The sequence below is a fragment of the Pavona decussata genome, unplaced genomic scaffold (assembly GCF_977016875.1).
Source record: "Pavona decussata unplaced genomic scaffold, jaPavDecu1.1 SCAFFOLD_140, whole genome shotgun sequence".
Classification (NCBI taxonomy): Eukaryota; Metazoa; Cnidaria; class Anthozoa; order Scleractinia; family Agariciidae; genus Pavona; species Pavona decussata.
The window spans coordinates 1772042-1789323 of record NW_028145553.1 but is presented as its reverse complement, the minus strand read 5'-3'; the positions used below and the strand labels follow the sequence as shown (position 1 = coordinate 1789323).

Below are 17282 nucleotides of genomic sequence, written 5' to 3'. Positions count from 1 at the left end.
TGCTTTGAATTTCTCCAAGAAGTACATTAATGGTTTGAGTAGCTCTAACAACGACTCAAAATAGTTTTTAATCCGATTTCCAAACTCCGAGAAGTTGGTCAAAAAAACTCGGTCCACTCTTCCTCGTGTTTGATATATTACATATTGGACCGCCGATGTTGAAGTCGTTTGGCCATCCGTAAAACATGTATAAACCAAGGTTGGGTGTTTTAACGATGGTGGTGCATTCGATTAATTCCGCACCTTGGGGCTTCATAAGTGGTAGCGCAGGGAGATCTCCCTTACAGTGGCACTAACTTACTCACTGTAGTACGAATTTGGCGCTTGAGAAAAGCGAACTTTATCATTTGCACTTTGAATTGTTCTGTTCTCAAATTGTTTTCGTTCGGTTCAGATTATCGGTTGGATCTTGACAACATAAGTTTGAACATACTGAGTAGGAACCATCTCCAGTCGGTTTTAACACCGACAATGGCATCCTGTTATCTTAGCGAATCATACGCAAGAAAGTAGACAGATCAACAGAGCTACGTGAAGCAGAACAGTGACATCTTGGATGGCCTACAGAAACAAGTAACGTCAAAAAACTAAACGTGTGGTAAAACCTAATTTTCAACAGTAGCTAATACAACATATATCGACGACCACACTGCGATGTCCAAAGCTTTTTTATTGTTATTATATATATTATTTCACTTCTGTATTGCCAACAACTCGGTTAAAATGCCCTGGAAGAATTCAATTTGCCGAAAAAATTTGGATGGATTTAGACCTATAGCATCGCCCATCGCAACTTAAATTCGACGATTGCTCAACGTTCAATCAACTGAGAGGGTTTTGGCTAAAAAGAAAGCGCTAACAAGTTAACTAACACAATAAGCGAATGAACGTCAAAAGACTTGAGATTATATCACCAGAGGAGAAGATGTAACACCGAAAGAGTCCATGCTCTATGTAACTGATTACATTTTTACTGTTGCTTCCGTCTGTGCGTGGAGACTGTACAAAAACATGACTTACGGTGGTGTCAGATGTGCCGTCAATATTTGGACACATTGAATGAGAGCGTGGTGACCCTTGCATATGTAACTGACGACCAGAAACGAGTTCAGTTAAAAAGCATTTTTGAACGCTAAGGCCTTCACAGACGAGGACTTTTTAGTTGTCGATAACAAAACGTTATCGATAACAAAACATCTCGAGATTTCAAATCGAGTTATCGACTGCAAATGGTGAGAAATAAAGTCGTCAACAACAAAGTAGTTTTCCTTTTCAAAAGGAAAACTACTTTATTTGTCGATAACAAACGCCGCAGTTTTGCTATCGACAACTCACTTTCTCTCGTCTGTGAGTAACTCATCGATTGCACGATGTACACATGCGCATTACTTGCAAGTTCCTAGGCTTCCTCAAAACATACAGGTTATCGACAGCTAAACTTTTCGTGTGTGGAAACGCATTTCCCAACACTAATAGTTGTCGATTGAAAATAGTCGCCGACAACAATTTGCCCCGTCTGTGGAGGCCACCGTTGCCACGGTTAAGAACAGCCTTCACAATCAAACGCCAGTAACAAACAACTCACTCAAGCACCAAAAAACAAAACATGTCACGTCTGATACCAAATAAGGTCATGTGTATACGTGGCCACTCCTAGACGCAACCGACAGAATTGGCCATTTCCGAGTTGCTTTGAACCTCATTATGAAAGCGAGGCTAAGTGCACAGTTTTTATTTATAAGAAAATTAGTTTTCATTCATATGCAAACAAACTAGTTTTCATACGAAAAGCTTTGCACTTAGCCTCACTTTCATAATGAGGTTCACAGTAACTTGAAAATGGCCTACTCTTCATGTATCAATGCATGGAACATGGACTCTCTCGCCTTTATGCTCTCTTGGCTACTATTAATAGCTATGCAATAAGAGTTTTAGGCCCTGAACTAAGCGTTTCTACCGGCTGCCATCTGGATTGTTCCATCTCGTAGTAAAACTCCTGTTAAAAAGCAACAAAAGTGCGATGAGAGGCCGTCTTCCCGAGTGCCCAGTGCCCTGCAAGTGAAAACTTTAAGACGCGAGAGTCAGTGATGGCGTTTTACCTGCGCATCACGGCACCGCGCATGATAGCCTCGTTCAGCATTTTCCTCACCTGGAGGCGACTGTTTGGCAGTTTATTGTTTCTATTACACTCACTACTTTTTTAGGGGTTCATTGTTAAAGATGCGGATAAAGATGCAAGATTCAACGTTTCCAGCGTTTCGTCTCTCACGCCTTGCACCATACTGTTCATAATCTGTTTTGAACCGAGATTTTCTCAAACTCATTCCGAGAAACGAAAATAAAGAAAATCAATACCGTGAAGGAGAACTTTTGCTTTAAATTTCTCCAAGAATTACTAAGGTTTGAGAGGCTGTAAACTGTATATCAAACACACGAAAGGATGGTTCATCTCATTTCCAAACAGCCCGTAGTGGGTTAAACAAACTCGCCCGTGCCTCGTGTTTTTTCAACTCACTTCTAGGTGTTTGGAAATCGGATTAAACACTCTTCCTCGTGTTTGATTTGTAACATATCAAACACGAAAAGGTGTGTTTCATCAGATATCCAAACACTGAGAACTGAGTAGGTTGAGAAAACGAGGCGTAGCCGAGTTTCTTTTAAACGACTTCGAGGTGTTTGGATATGTGATGAAACACACTTTCGAGTATTTGATATGGCTTCTAAAATGACCAATAATTCTTGGAGAAATTCACGGCTAAATGTGGGAAAATTTAACGGTAACTAGGAACACATATCCAAGACCACGGTAACAGTAGTGATTTTTTTTGTTTCCTCTTGATAAATTATAATGAGTTTGAGAAATATTACATATTACATCAACCACTCCCCTCCCATTTGCACTCGCGCACTCAACTATCCCCGGGTATGATTTTGCAACTCTAAATTTGGCAAGACCACAGTGACAAGACATTGAGGGATGCTGGATCTTTTACAGACCTGGATCAGCAATATACCCTGAGATAATAAGATGGCAAGGCTGATCCTTAGGGCAGTAAAAAAGAAGAAAAAAAATAATAAAACAACGATGGATATAGAAACGTAAAAATGTATTTATAAAGATTACGATTCTCTGTTTCTATATTCAACTTCTTTGTTTTCGTCTTTTTTGTTGTTGTTGTTGTTTTGTTTTACTCCAGTAATCTATATTTTTTTTCCGCTGGCTTTACGTTTTCAACGTTTTCTGTGAACAGAGAAGCATCACACAAAAGATACACTAAGAGATGGTAAAGCGAAGTCGCACTTCGGCACTTCCGCCTATGATTAAATTTTATTTTTCATCGGTTTCTAAGCAACGGCTGTTACCCTGGCAACGGCAACGCATTGCCCTTCGTTTTCAATTTACGTCAATTGTCTCTGACCACCATGCCTTCACTAAGGTGAAATAATTTACAGTCTGTTTTGCTTTTTTTTTTTATTCGTTTGTAGTCATGTTTATAAAAAAAGTGTTCTATCAGCCTAAGGATGGAACGAAGAATTGCTTTTTTCACAGTGATTATTGGTGTTCTCATGTGAGGCAACTAGTAAAGGATAAGAGACTTAGTATCTAAAGAAACTGCGGTGCTGTGTCTGTGGGGAGTAGAAACGAATGTTTGGTTTATCAACAGAGTTGATAACTAAAGGTAAATTGACCACCGTAAAGAGATTCGAGTGCTGACGTTTTCGGAGCTTTAGCCCGCCGTCAGAGCGAATCCGAAGCTCTGATGGCGGGCTAAAGCTCGAAACGTCCGCACTCGAATCTCTTTACGGTGGCCAATTTACCTTAAGTTATCAACTCCGTTGATAAACCAAACTAGTAAAGGACATTGGATCAAACTTACTGCTTCGTTCGTAATTATAGCTTTGTTTTCTTCTGTAATGTTCAGAGGAGGGTTGGGATCTGGAAGAATAGCATAAAAAAAAGTTTTGGTGTACTGTAGTGATCCGTGTAAAAAAACATTGCGTCTATTGGAACATACATCATCATTCCCCGAAGAACGATATTTGCAAAGGGTGTCTACTTAGAATGCGAGACAATTGTACTTTTTCGCGTTGGTGAGAACGCGCGCGGTTTTCGAAGAAATGTCTGGAGCGAATGTTAAAATAGAGAGCGAAACTGGAGAGACAAGTGCGAGGTTCGGACGCACGAATCCACGCTGTCAGCGCTTTGCCTCTCGCGAGTTCGCGCTTGTGCGCTTTCTCTGTTTTTAGTCTAATGCTCCACCGTAACCCAATACTTATTGCCCGAATCAGGAAAGTAAAAACACTTCAGCTTACGGTCAAATCCAAGAACAAACCACAATAAAAGTAAATATACACTGGTATGAATCAACCTGACTGTAGGACAAAGGCCATTTTCTTTTTCTCTGTAATTACTTCAAATCAAACCAGAGTAATCGTAGTTCTCGTTTTCGCAGTGAACTTTACAATAATTGCATCCGCTGAATAATTACCTTCTGCCGTGTTGTCCACTGTTACTGGAGTCTCTTCATAACCCTGTGGAGAGGAAGAGAATATCTGAGAAAGAGCATTGTTTATAATGAATTATGGAGGTTTCGCCCTGTGTCAGTTCGCCCTGTGTATCAAGTTAGAGGGCGAACGCGGTTGAACGTAGGGGTCAAACTCGAAATGTAGGGGGCGAACTGGAACGGGTCGAGCTCGACACAGGGAGCAACCTCCTGCTACCGTTTATACATGTACTTTTAATGTCTGTAATCTACAGCCGTTACGCGGTATTTTGTATTTTTAGTTTTTAATCAGCAGCCACAGTATAACGCAGCCAGTGGAAATCAAAACTGGTCAACTGGACAAAATTTTAACCCTTTAACCCCTAATATCAAAGAACAAATTCTCATCTTGGACATCCCTATACTTTTCTTATAAAAGTACTACGGAGAAGTTACTAAAATATCAAGAAAATTCGCCATGAGTGATCATAGAGCATTCTGCAAATCATACCGTTGGTTGTTGATAAGCTGTTTGTCCATATGGCTGATACTGCTGGTAGTGCTGGTAATACTGTTGCTGCTGTTGTTGAAGCTGCTGCTGATGTTGGTATCCCTGCCATGCCGCCAAGTACTGCTGGTATTGCTGATACTGCTGCATGTACTGTTGGTTTGCTGTAGAAGCAGCAGTGTATGCCGAGGGTGTGCTTGTCGTGGTAGTCTGTTGTGGTCGGCTGCAAAAAGTAGAGATATTCTAGGCATTAAATGGTTGAGCTCCCAATAAGGGTTTTTAGAAAAGTAACTTAAAGTTTACTATAGGCAAGTCAAATAAATAATTACTTTGACATTCTTTATTCTTCATGGCGGCAGCGCCACGGCTTTGGAACAGTCTTCCCGTAAGCATTAGACCTGCTTGCACCACAAGTGATTTTAAATGGAAACTTAAGACATGTTTATTCAGTAAGGCATTTTCTTAGCACAAATATTAGTTTATAATTAGCCTTTCAGCTTTATACAGTGTGTATAGTTTTCTGTAAATTACCTTTCTTATAGCCATTGTAAGCATTGCCACCTTATAGCAATTTGTATTTTTTGTAGTTTTCGTCTTTTTATTCCATAGTAATTGTAATGTTAATGGGTTCTTATTATTTTCTTTTTTTTTTCTTTTGGATTTTATTGTTATGTCTGTAATGCGCATTTGATTATTTTTATAGAAAATACGCAATATAAATATTAAATATTATATATTAAATATTTAATATTAAATATTATTATTATTATTAATATTATTATTATTATTATTATTATTATTTTTATTATTATCATTATTATTATTATTATTATTATCATTATTATTATTATTATAAAATACAGCCCTTTTTCCCACTTCTTTCTCCAGAAACCACTTTCAAAATTGATCATATTTTGAAAAAACTCATCCTTGTTTTGGGAATTTCCTTTCCATAAACAATGTAAAAACATCCAGCATACATGTATAATGTCACATTCAAAACCATTCGCCTGTAAAGAAATCGCTCTCGTCAAAACAACACTGACTTCAAGCTCCGCCATGTTTGGTTTCCATTTTTACCATGGCCATCTCACTCCCATCATTGCTTGGGAGACATTAATAAACAAGATGGCGTCCACCTGTTATTGAAAATTTATTACCTCCTTTTACAAATCTTAACAAGAAACTTTACATGTGCAAATGTTATTATGTTCAATGGTGCTTCATCAATACTTGACCAATACATTATGGAGCCAAGTGGCCATGTATTTTTATTTCCATAACTGAATTTGAGAATTATGTATTATTCAGTAAGTGACACAGGCGTACTCTGAATAAAATCCAAGTGCTCCTATCAGGAGCACTTGGATTCGAACCAGGAGTCGAACCTAAGACCTCCTGATTACTAGTTTGGATGTTCTACTACTGAGCTACTGGAGACCCGTGGGAGCTAAGGCCATTAAACTGTGGACTAGGTTCATGGGACAAACATTCTGCACACTTCTAGGATTGGAATGTCATGTGTGGCCGATGCGCAATGGAATAAATATTGCATCACATTCATTCCATTGTACATAACTGAATTTGTTGGGAAAAGATGGAATGAAATTTAAATAAGCATATTTACTAATAAAGTCTGGATACCTCTTGGGAGTTGCAGCGCTAACTCTCAAAGGTTTTGATCCACACCCCACAGCACCCTGCATCTCTATCATGGCTTGCCTATGTTCTGTCTCATCTGAGAACCTCACAAAACCATATCCCCTGCAACAGAGAAATTCAACATTCAATCTACCTTCATATCAAGCAATTCATGTCAGTAAGTACTACAGGTAACCCTTTTACCCCACAAACCAACATCCAGTTAACTCCTATTTACCCCCCCCCCCCCCCACTCCCCCAATTCATTTAGTGACTGAGAGTCATACAAGAACAGAGATCACCCAATTTAGTTTTAGTCTTAATCCAGAATAGAGCGATTTTACCTAACCTGTGAAATAGGTAGTAGGATACTACGCACTATTATGCACTAATTCCATTGTCTTCTTTTGTTTACTTGTACATATGTAGCTATTTGGTACTAGTTCTTATTCTCTGTTTCATGGGTCAATAATTTATTAGTAAAATCACTCTTATGGATGGATGCTCTTTTAAACCCACAGACCAATGTATTAAATACTTTTTTAAATCCACCGTGGTTTTTCCACATGACACTGGGTTTTTAACACTGGACATCCTCTCCTTTTCTTAAGTAACTTTGTTTTTTTAGGCTTAATTTGAAAACAGCAATGGCCATAAATAGAGAAAAAAAATGAAATTGGCTAACAGAAAGTGCAAAACATTTTCAACGTAGTCTGTCCAAAATGGTAGCAATATAGCTGCTAGAAACCAAGCACCCAAATACAGCAACAAAGCTTGGTCCATGTTGCCAAGAATGTGCACATGAGGCAATGCTACTGGAACTAGCCATCTGGATTTCTAAAAAAAACCTGCAATATTTAGCAATTCTAAAACCATGTCTGTTTTTTTAGTGCAAAACTTGCCTGGAGTTTCCTGCTGCATCTAAAACAACTGCAAGATATGACATTAAAAGTTAGTCAATCACATGAATCATCCTTAACCCTTTAAGCCCAGAGGGAAATGCCAATTTTTTCTAAATTGGTAACTCTGAACCAGGAGACTATATACATGTATTTTCTGGGTCGTTTAAAATTTTCCTGTTCCTTGTACAGATTGGGTATGTCCCGAAACTATAGCTTAATTTGCAGCTCTCAATACATTGGTTGTTGTCAGATATTAACTTGGCCTAAAAAGTACAAAGGTAAAAAGTGCCAAACGTTGCTGGGGTGATAAATCAAGTCTTGTATAGGAAGGGGGCATGATATTATACCTAATCCATGTGCAGATCTTTCCAAGATCTTTTAGTTGTGCAAATTTCATGCAAATTGACTGAATATTGAGCATGTAATCGCATCTTGTGCCATATCACATGATATGGCACTATCGGGGCTTTACATGTAAGGCAGATTTACTGTACATGCAGGAATGATGGATCTGCAGTGTGTGTTGTAGTGGTATAAGTGATCCCATAAATTTCCCACTGAGACTTAATTAGCCCTAGCAAGTAATTGAAAGACCACACAAGGCAAAGAAAAATAAATCTTTGACCTCAGTGGGAATCAAACCCACAACCATGTTACTAGCTTGACTGCAATGTAGGTGTAAAGTAATAAGAATCACATTAACCTGTTTGTTTTTATGCAATGCAGTGCAAGGCAATACAAAACAAAGCAAGCAAAAATGATTAAAAATTTAAAATAGGAATCACACTTGGAAATCCAAACAGTAACTCTTCCATCCATTGCTTCCATGTCAAATAAAAATTAATGGGATTTTAAAAAAGTTTCTCAAATCCAGTTTGACTAATTTTTTGCTCGTTTTGTAAAGGAACAAATATCAGAGTACCCAGAGAAAACCGCTCCAGCTGGGACATGCACCAACAAAAAATCAGCCCAATCAATAGACGCAATTGGAACTCAAGGCCCACTGGCAAAAGGTACGTGCTTTAACCACTTCGCATTCTCATTGTTGCCTTTCTGACCTAAAAGTCACTTATTTTATGAAGACTCAAGTTTATTACCTTTAGCAGCTTTACAGGTTGGGAATGTCCTCTGGAAGAACTCCTGTAAAATATCAAGAATATCCACATACTATATACAGCTGTACATGCAATTATTGTGCAAAAATATGTATGGAAGCGTGGCCGAGTGGTTGAGGCATCGGGATTGTAAATTGGAGGTTCCAGATTCAAGTCCCACTCTGACTGCTAGATACAAATTAATATAAAAATATATCTCTAACAACAACAACAACGACAACTTTATTTAATATACTTCTCTCTTTTACAGGAACACACAGCCCGCATACAGCAGAGCTAATTGAGGCGGGATGTGTAACTTATTAATAATATTGCAAACATGAATAAAATTAGAGTAAATTAGTAAATATAAATATAGCTAAGTAGATAAGTACACACATTCATTCTTTTAAGCAACTAGAAAAGAGAAAATTAAATAACTAGAATAAACAAAATTATACATACACATAATACGCATGTATAATAAGAGGGGAAAACAAGAGCAAGAAGAAAAATGAATATAGAGTTTAATTAACAACAGTTAGTGATTTTAAAGATTAAAGATGAGACATCAACATAATCATCCTCATCATCAAGCACCGCAAGTAGAAATTGATGAATTTTGTACTTAAAAAGAAGTGGGGTGGGGGGGGGGGAGAGTACTGTAGCAATAACCCCCTCCACCCCCCAACCCCACCTCCACAGAAAGGATTCTTAAGTTGTTATGTGGGCCAAGTGGTGAGCAGGAAGCTAAACCACCAATGTCCCCCCAAAAGCCTCTCCTAAAAATACATGTATGGAGCAGCATCTGACAATACTTATTTTAAGTTGTACACCCACCTTAAGAGCATGGTCAGTAACATCTGGAGATAAATCACCTACAAATATTGAATACTCTGGTCCCCTGGAACAACAAAGGAATATCAATACAGCTTTAAACTGAATCATTTCATTCCCGAGATATACCTTTTTGTTGCTTAATTTCTTGAAAATATTTCATTGCAACCACATTTTTGTATGAATCTAATTTGCGTACAATTATTTGTACATATAAATCATGCATGAAAATCTGCTGGGATGCACAAAAAGTAAGTCTTCCTTTCATGCCCAGGACATGATAAAATTAATGTTACCTTCCATTCATTGACTTAATGCAAGGCAATATCCAGAAAACATACCTAAGTGGATTCCCTTCACTGGTTAGTGGATCGATAGTTAGATTGCTTAGCAAAAGAGAACATTAAGTTCATAGTTCAAAGAAATTTCAGGGCATCTTATGCAAAGGTTTTTCCAGGACTTTCCCAGGACATTTCAACAATATGTTCAAGGACTTGTTTTCCTTGGGAATGCACAGTTGCATTGATACTAAATATGCTTTGCTTTACTCACTGGGTGAATGAATCCTTGCCATAACTGGCCCAATTTAACTTGAATCGTTTTATCTGCAAGGACAAAAACAAAGACGATAGGGTTCATTACACATTCATGTATGCAATTCATAAATACGAATAACTTGGGATTGAACAGAACCTATGAATTCTTATTACATGATACTTACTGGATTGCTCCCGGGGATTGGTAAACCATTCAGTTTGCCCATGACCTTCTGGGACACTGCGTAATCGCCGAAGTCAACAAAGCAGTACCCGGCAGGCGATCTGATCAACAACAAGAAAGATCAAGTTAACAACCAGTAAAGCCTGTTAATACAGCCTTCATTTCATTGAGCTAGTTTGTGAATTTTTAAGCCAAAGGAAAAGAAAAACAAGAAAGGAGATGAAGGGAGAATGTTCCTTCTCTCCCCTCCCTCCTTAATTTTTGGTCCCACCAAATTTTCATGTAGTCATTAACCCTTTAATAGGGAACTTTAGCAGTGATGACAGGTTAAAAGATAAAATGTCCAATTCTCCCAACTAAAGCCATGAGATATATGGAGACGAGTGAGGAGAGTATACATGTACATGTTTATTTTGGGGGCTAGAGGGTGAAGCAAAAAAGGCTTTTACAGTCAATTCAAGTCACGCATGACCGGTATTTTTGAAATTTGAAAGGAGTTCTGAAATTTAATGTCTTTTTTTTTTACAATTACATGTCAGTTTTGAACATCGCCAACAAGATTTCAGAGTTCCTGTAGACATTTCCCTAGTTTATCGATGGTATAAAGCTATGAATCTTATTTATATTACAGCATTAAGTATTTCAAGAATAAAAATTGTTTCCCAAGCATTTTGAATCTTTTTTTTTTCTGTTAAAAAATGCGTCTTTTTCGGAAAGATTTCCAGAGAAATCTTCATCAATCCATTCAAATGTTGGACATTGCAAAGAGAAATTCGAATGTTCTTTTCATTCTTGGAAATACTGGTCACAAGTGATGTGAATTGACTGAAACATGCAGACAAACCCATGGAAATCCTTGCTTGTAATCTCTCCTAACTTGATTGTATGCTTTTAATTTGTCAGAACTGGCCAGCCAGACTGATCGGTCCATAACTGGAGTGTACCAATTTGATAAGGACTGATTCATTGAATTCTTCAAAATGGTATTTCTGAGAGTAGTCTGTGCCTTTTTGAGGGAATTCAAAAAAGTGGCATGCATATAAACTGCCAGTCAAGTTGCTGCATTCTGTTTGCGAAATGATTGAACTGGCCTACCAGTTCTGAAAAATGGAAAGTGCCCTTATAAGAGTTGTATGGGACTTTTTCACTCACTTCTTTTTAAGGCATTTTATTTAATCTCATGATCCTTGTTACAGCTGTATTTTGATGAATTAAGATGATAATGGTAATCGGGAGTTCAACAAAACTCTGGCGTCCAATATTCATCCCTAAACTGTTGGAAACTACTTGTAATGACCATTATTTTGTCATTCTTGGTTTCTTATTAATTGATTCCACCTGGGATTAATGTAAGAAGTTATATAAGACATTACCCTGTGGTCCTGTTTTTAATCATCTTCACTGAAGCTACGGCCTCTCCCATTGCTGCAAAGGCACTGGTGATGAAAGTTTCATCCATGTAGGAATCAAGCTGTTAAAATTGACACACAAATAGAAAAGTAATTATATGATACTGGAAATCAGTTATTGCGTGGCTCTTTTAAAGGGATACTCTAGACCCCAAAACAACTTTCGCTTAAAAGGTAACATTTGGACTATAATAAAGGGTAAACGGCACAAAAAGTACAAAAGAAAAAAGTAAAAGGCCGAAAATTGCCGGAGAAAGGCGAAATTTACCCCGTTTTGAAGACCGGAAGTAAAAATCGTCTTTGGTAGAGCACGTGATCGATGACGTAGAATGAAGAACCGCTCTTGTTTACAACACTGAAGACAATATGGATTCTGGGGATTAGCGCAGTTCTTTTGTTTGTTTTTCTTCTGAAAAAAATAGTACAATCGAAATTGCCGACGGAGCAACGTTAGCAGAGCGATGAGGGCGCTCTTTCGCATGTGTTCAGCCGTGCAACAGCGAAATGAACTCGGTTACGGACTCTACAAAACGAGTGCAAAGAGGTGTTTTAGAGCGGATTGGTAAGCGACCAGTTATGCATTCTATAGCAAATTCGGTGTATTTCACATCCGCAATATGATTTCATTGGCGATTGAATAAGTTTTGAGTAGCATTAAAGTTTCCTTTTTATGGTACGGCGTTGTTATTTGAAACCTAGTTTAGTTTGGTCATTTAGTTACATTTTTTGGCCTGTTTAATAGCAGTTAATAGAGACACAGCGTACAAAGCTCAGCGAAAGCTAGGAGATGTGGGCAGCTTTCATTATAACAATTCACACTTTACAGGAGCGTTACCTGTACAAACAGCAATACTACGACGAAGACTAAGCACATAAATAAATTCTGGAGTCATCCTGATTGGGTTGTACTAGGCCTTTTGGGATATTAAACGAGTTTAACCTTTCATGCCATATTGCGTTCTATAGTACTGCATTCGAGCTCACTTTACAGGGATTTTTTCTGCTAAGTAATGTGACTGGCAATTTTTCATTGTTTTCCATTTTAAAGCAAAACAAGGCCTGTCACCTTTGATATTATGCTGATTTAGAAAACAGTGTTCACCGTTGTTGATCATTTTGCCCTGTTGCGCCGCGTATACAGCGAATATGACAGTCGCGTACCTGAACTGAACAAGGTTAATGAAATAACTGCGATACTACGTGTGTTCGAAAGGTAAGCTTAAGCATCATTATCGGCTAATGCTAGTTTTCTTCAGGCTGCACTGCAATAACAATTTTTTTTATTATTTTTCAAACATACAGTGAACCCTAGTTCTGGTGGAGTAGCTTGTTTTGTGATCTGTCTGGCGCGAGCGGCTTCATTGGACGTGCTGTCCTCCATCGGGCCTATGCTCTTATTTTCTGATAGTCCTTCTTTAAAACAAGGTTGAAATAGCGTTTTGTGAGCTTTTCATCTTTCCATAGACACAGCTATGATAATTTGTGGTTGAGAACAGTCTTCATAAAAGTAAGCAGAGGTCGTGGGGTTAGCAAACAAATCGAGTCGCGTGTGTCCGAACCATCCGTACAAAACCCGAAAGAAATGCCAATTATGAAGACCTTCACCGTTGTTACTAGAATTAAGCATCAAGCAACTATAAATCGATACGGTGTTATTGAATTTTCCTCAAAACGCGAACTATACATTTTATTTTGGAATTTTAAAATCAAGCCATTTACCGAATCTTGCTAAAGAAATCCAGGGGAATCTAACCGGAAAAGGTTTGGCGAGTTCTTCTTTCTGCGTCATTTCCGGTTTTCGCCCAAGCGCTGCTTCGAATCCCATGGCGAGAAACTTTTCGTTTTTCTAGGCAAAATAGCGGAGATCGAACTCCAATTTTGGTAAATATCTTTTATTTGGGTCATAAGCTTTCTGAATTTGGAAAGTTGTTCTGGGGTCTAGAGTATCCCTTTAAGGTAGATCTAACTAACTTTTTAAAGATCTGTGGATAAAATTCTATGCTGTGACCATTAAGGCAAAAGCTACAGAGCAGGCCCTGGTTGTTCAAAGAGTGGATAACTTTATCCAGTGGATAAAATGTACTCCAACCATCTATCGGCTGAAAATCGATTTGTCCACTAGCTGAAGGTAACCATATACCTTCAGAGGTGTCTCACGTCCAAGCAATGTAGCGCGTTCAGTTTAAACTGTAGATACCTAAACCCCTATATCAAATTAAAGCTTATAGAGCAGGCTATCAAACTATGCCAAGAATTTTTAAATAAAAGGAATTGTCAAATTTTTCTTTTTTTTAAATGCAAGCATCCAGATCACCTTTTGAAAGCTACAAGTGAAAGCGAACTTTGTTTTTCCCTAATTTAATTTGCTCCTCAGTTTCCGGACCCAAAGCGCTAAAAAACTTTGTCTGCGTTTTGCCATATTCAATCACAGTGAACAGTTATAGAACATTTTCGAAAAAGGATTAGAAAAAATTTGGAGTGATCATACAAAAATTGCTCTAGAAAAAAAAATATTTCAAAAGAAAAAATTTGCAGACACGTTATTGTTGTTTAAATGTTAAACTAGCTACGGTCCAAATTTGAAGGCAAACAAACAAATTCCCTTTGAGTTTTAGCTCTTTAAAGTGAAGTGTCTCTTCCAAGTGAGAGAATTGATTTGAGAAAACAGTGCTAAAAATTCGGCAATTCATTTTATTTCAAAATTCTTGGTATAGTTTGATAGCCAACTCTATAAGCTTTAAATTGATTAGAGGGTTCAGGTATCTACAGTTCAAATCGGACGCGCAACATCACTTGAACTAAGACACCTCTAAAGGTATACGGTAACCTTAAGTTATCTGCTCTTTGAACAACTGGGGACAGATCTTCTCTATGTTGTTCAATTTTCATTGTGGTTTATCTGTATAATTATTAATACTTTGGTAGAAGATAAGTTAAAAATTAATATTAAAAAAAAATTAGTAGTAGTAATAAAGATGGCCCTTGTCACTCAAGTCTCCCCAATTTGCCAATCTTGCAAGAAGTCAGATAAGGAGTAAGCACCAGGCTTCATTATATGTAGGTTATGTCAAAAATCTTTAACATGAATTTTGAAAATGCTAAGAATATTTTGTTTTTTGATTATCTTTTGCCTGTCATTAGTATCGGTTTTAATATTAATTTGTTAGCAGTCCCAGACCCTAATTTATGTACCCTTAAGTAGCAGAAAGTTAGACTGCAAGCACTCCCTTTCTGGATAGTTGAGAGGTTGTGCGAAATAGCCAAGCGCGAAAAAACTCATTTATTTCTCCTAACTCCAGTCTCGCTGCGCTGTGAGCACACCCTCTCAACTATCCAGAAAATCACTGCTTGCAGTCTAGCAGAAAGTGGGACATGGCTAATAATTAGAAAAAGAAAGCGAAAAATAAAACTGATTTCAGGATAAATAATTATATTGGGCCTCTCTATGGGTATTTCCGAAGAAATCGAAGACGCGAAGATCACTGCGGAAAAAAGGAAGATCTCAAGATTGAAGCGAAGATCTGAAAATTGACCAAAATTTGCATGATCAAATTGAACACTCAGATATAAAACTGTCAAAACTCGTAAACACTACAGAAAATATCTGTTATTTCTGAATTTTGGCATTTGACCAAATTTCTGTGTGTTAAAATGGGATTGACAGACCTGCGCGACTCACGCTTGTTGGATATGAGATGATTATAGCCAACTCGGCGCCACGCGCCTCGTTGGCTATCTATCATCTCATATCCAACGCGCGCTTGTGGAATAACTGTAAAATAAACGTTTCAACCATTTCAATCCGAAAAAACGAAGATTTGCGAAAAAATCGCGAAGAAAACGAAGACCGTGGATACCCATAGAGAGGCTCTATATTGGCACACATTACAATATTTTGCCATTCCCACAGTTTTGGAGCCTTTCAAGTACTAATACTTACGTAGGTTCAGATTTAAGTTTCATGGATCTCTGCTTCTAGTACATGTACTTGTATAAAAGTGATCTTGGTATACGAAAGCCTTTCAGGCATTTGGAATTCACATGAAATGCTTCCCAAAGTAAACTCACTACTTATTCAGTCTACTGACTGCCACCCAACGACTTCATGTACTGACAGTAGCAGACTTATCCCAACTTGGCGACTACCTGGTGTGATCTCAACCTAGTTAGTTCTAAGTATGTATTAGTCGACCCAAGCAAGCTTATATTACAGTCGACTGCTAATTAATTAATTATGTACTGTCACACAATTTCGTTTCCCACTTTTCCTTACACAGCGTCAGATAGGGTTACAGATTATCGTCACCAGTTACGAAATGTGTCAGAAGAAAAGCTACTTACATCTCCCATCCACAGACTCGTCATTTTGCCGGTTAAAATTGTGAAAGCTGAAAACTACAATTCGTGGCGAGTGGCACGTGTTTAACACTTGGTTGTCAGGTCAACTTTTACAACAATTTTAAGGACTCCTTGGACAATGCAACATCTATCAAACTCAACGAATTGATAGATTGTGGTCTGGACGATGTAAAACGAGCCAAACGTCAAACAATTGTCTAAAATTTGATCGCAAATTGACTTTGAAGATCTGTTTCGAAACCTCTTTCAGTTTCATGTAATGGGTGGAAACCGCGGACCGACAAAGCGAATACCGCAGGCTTGCTTTTGTTCCCAGGCCCCTCTCACTTATAAATTGTAAGGGCCAACCGGATACAGCAAAAGCATGCAAGAGACTAGTCAGCACCCAGGGGCTCCATTCACATATTTTAATGACAGGGGGGTTAGGAGGATTTTTTTTGGTCTGACATTTTGGCCAAAAGGGATTTTTTTTGGGTCTACGAAAGACGTCGGGATTTTTTGGGTCGCGAAAACGACACAGGGATTTTTTTGGGTATTGTATTTTTGATCAGCTCAAATCAACAATAACATAAGCGCAATTTACTGCTTGTGGGGTATTACGGGATATTTCTGAGATTGTAATCTATTTAAAAAGTAATTACCGGCTGAAGATAGGATGAAGAGACACTATAACAGTCATGCGAACTTTTTTGTATTTGTTTTTGTATAGTTTTGTTTTTGACCAAAACCAAAGTTGAAGTTGGCATGCTGTAACTTTCCAGAAGATAAATAAAAAAATTTGCTGATGCAAAAACACTGACGGATTTTTTTTAGGTATGCTAAAAAAAGTAGGGATTTTTTTGGGTAGACAAATTCTGAAGTTGGGATTTTTTTGGGTATAAAATATGAACCTCTGTCGGACCCTCCGCCCCCCCCCCCCCCCCCCCTTCCCCCGTCATTAAAATATGTGAGTGGGGCCCCTGGGAGTCAGCATAACTTACAAAATGCAACTAATAAAGAAAGGCTGACTGTACAACTGGGATTATATACCGTTCGTTTTCCAATATTTCGTCAACCACGGCCTGAAATTATTTCCCTGACCGTGAAATGCCCTTCTTTTTTTACCTTAGTCCGTTCCACAATTTGTTGCTGATTAGATCCTTTACTACAGGATCCGGTACTTTTATTTTGTCGTGGTTGTCCTTCACCTGGTCCTTAATTTCTTGCGCACATAATAGGCCTTATCACGGTTTTCGACGCCAATTTGACGAGTAGGCAAATAGGCTTGAAATAACAGTGTTTGTATGGAAATCCGATGTCAAATAATTTTCATAAAACATCGCTTCTGA

At 38.0% G+C, this 17282-nt stretch overlaps 1 protein-coding gene across 2 annotated transcripts; it reads right to left on the bottom strand.

Moving 5' to 3' along the window:
• Window positions 1-650: 650 nt before the first annotated feature.
• Window positions 651-16231, bottom strand: LOC146466923 (tRNA selenocysteine 1-associated protein 1-like). 2 transcript variants are annotated; one of them, XM_085126441.1, is made up of 12 exons: window positions 15937-16228; window positions 11560-11657; window positions 10188-10287; window positions 10019-10071; window positions 9470-9533; window positions 8633-8675; window positions 7536-7563; window positions 6637-6756; window positions 4996-5215; window positions 4491-4533; window positions 3879-3937; window positions 651-1996 (listed from the first exon to the last, which is right to left on the bottom strand). In XM_085126441.1, exons 1-12 carry the CDS (start codon window positions 15958-15960, stop codon window positions 1916-1918), a joined length of 933 nt encoding a protein of 310 aa, XP_084982567.1. In that variant the 5' UTR covers window positions 15961-16228; the 3' UTR covers window positions 651-1915. The 2 variants fall into 2 exon arrangements, with proteins under 2 accessions (XP_084982567.1, XP_084982568.1); XM_085126442.1 differs by lacking the exon at window positions 3879-3937 and having other exon boundaries at window positions 15937-16231.
• Between the last annotated feature and the right edge of the window lie 1051 nt (window positions 16232-17282).

Bases quoted from the DNA above. Each gene is read 5' to 3' on its own strand.
- LOC146466923 (XM_085126441.1), bottom strand. From the start codon at position 15,960: ATGACGAGTCTGTGGATGGGAGAT. The intron at 5,216-6,636 runs GTATCCAGACTT...TACTTTTTGCAG, and splicing joins AGCGCTGCAACTCCCAAGAG to CCGACCACAACAGACTACCA. The intron at 3,938-4,490 runs GTAATTATTCAG...CTATTCTTCCAG, and splicing joins AGTGGACAACACGGCAGAAG to ATCCCAACCCTCCTCTGAAC.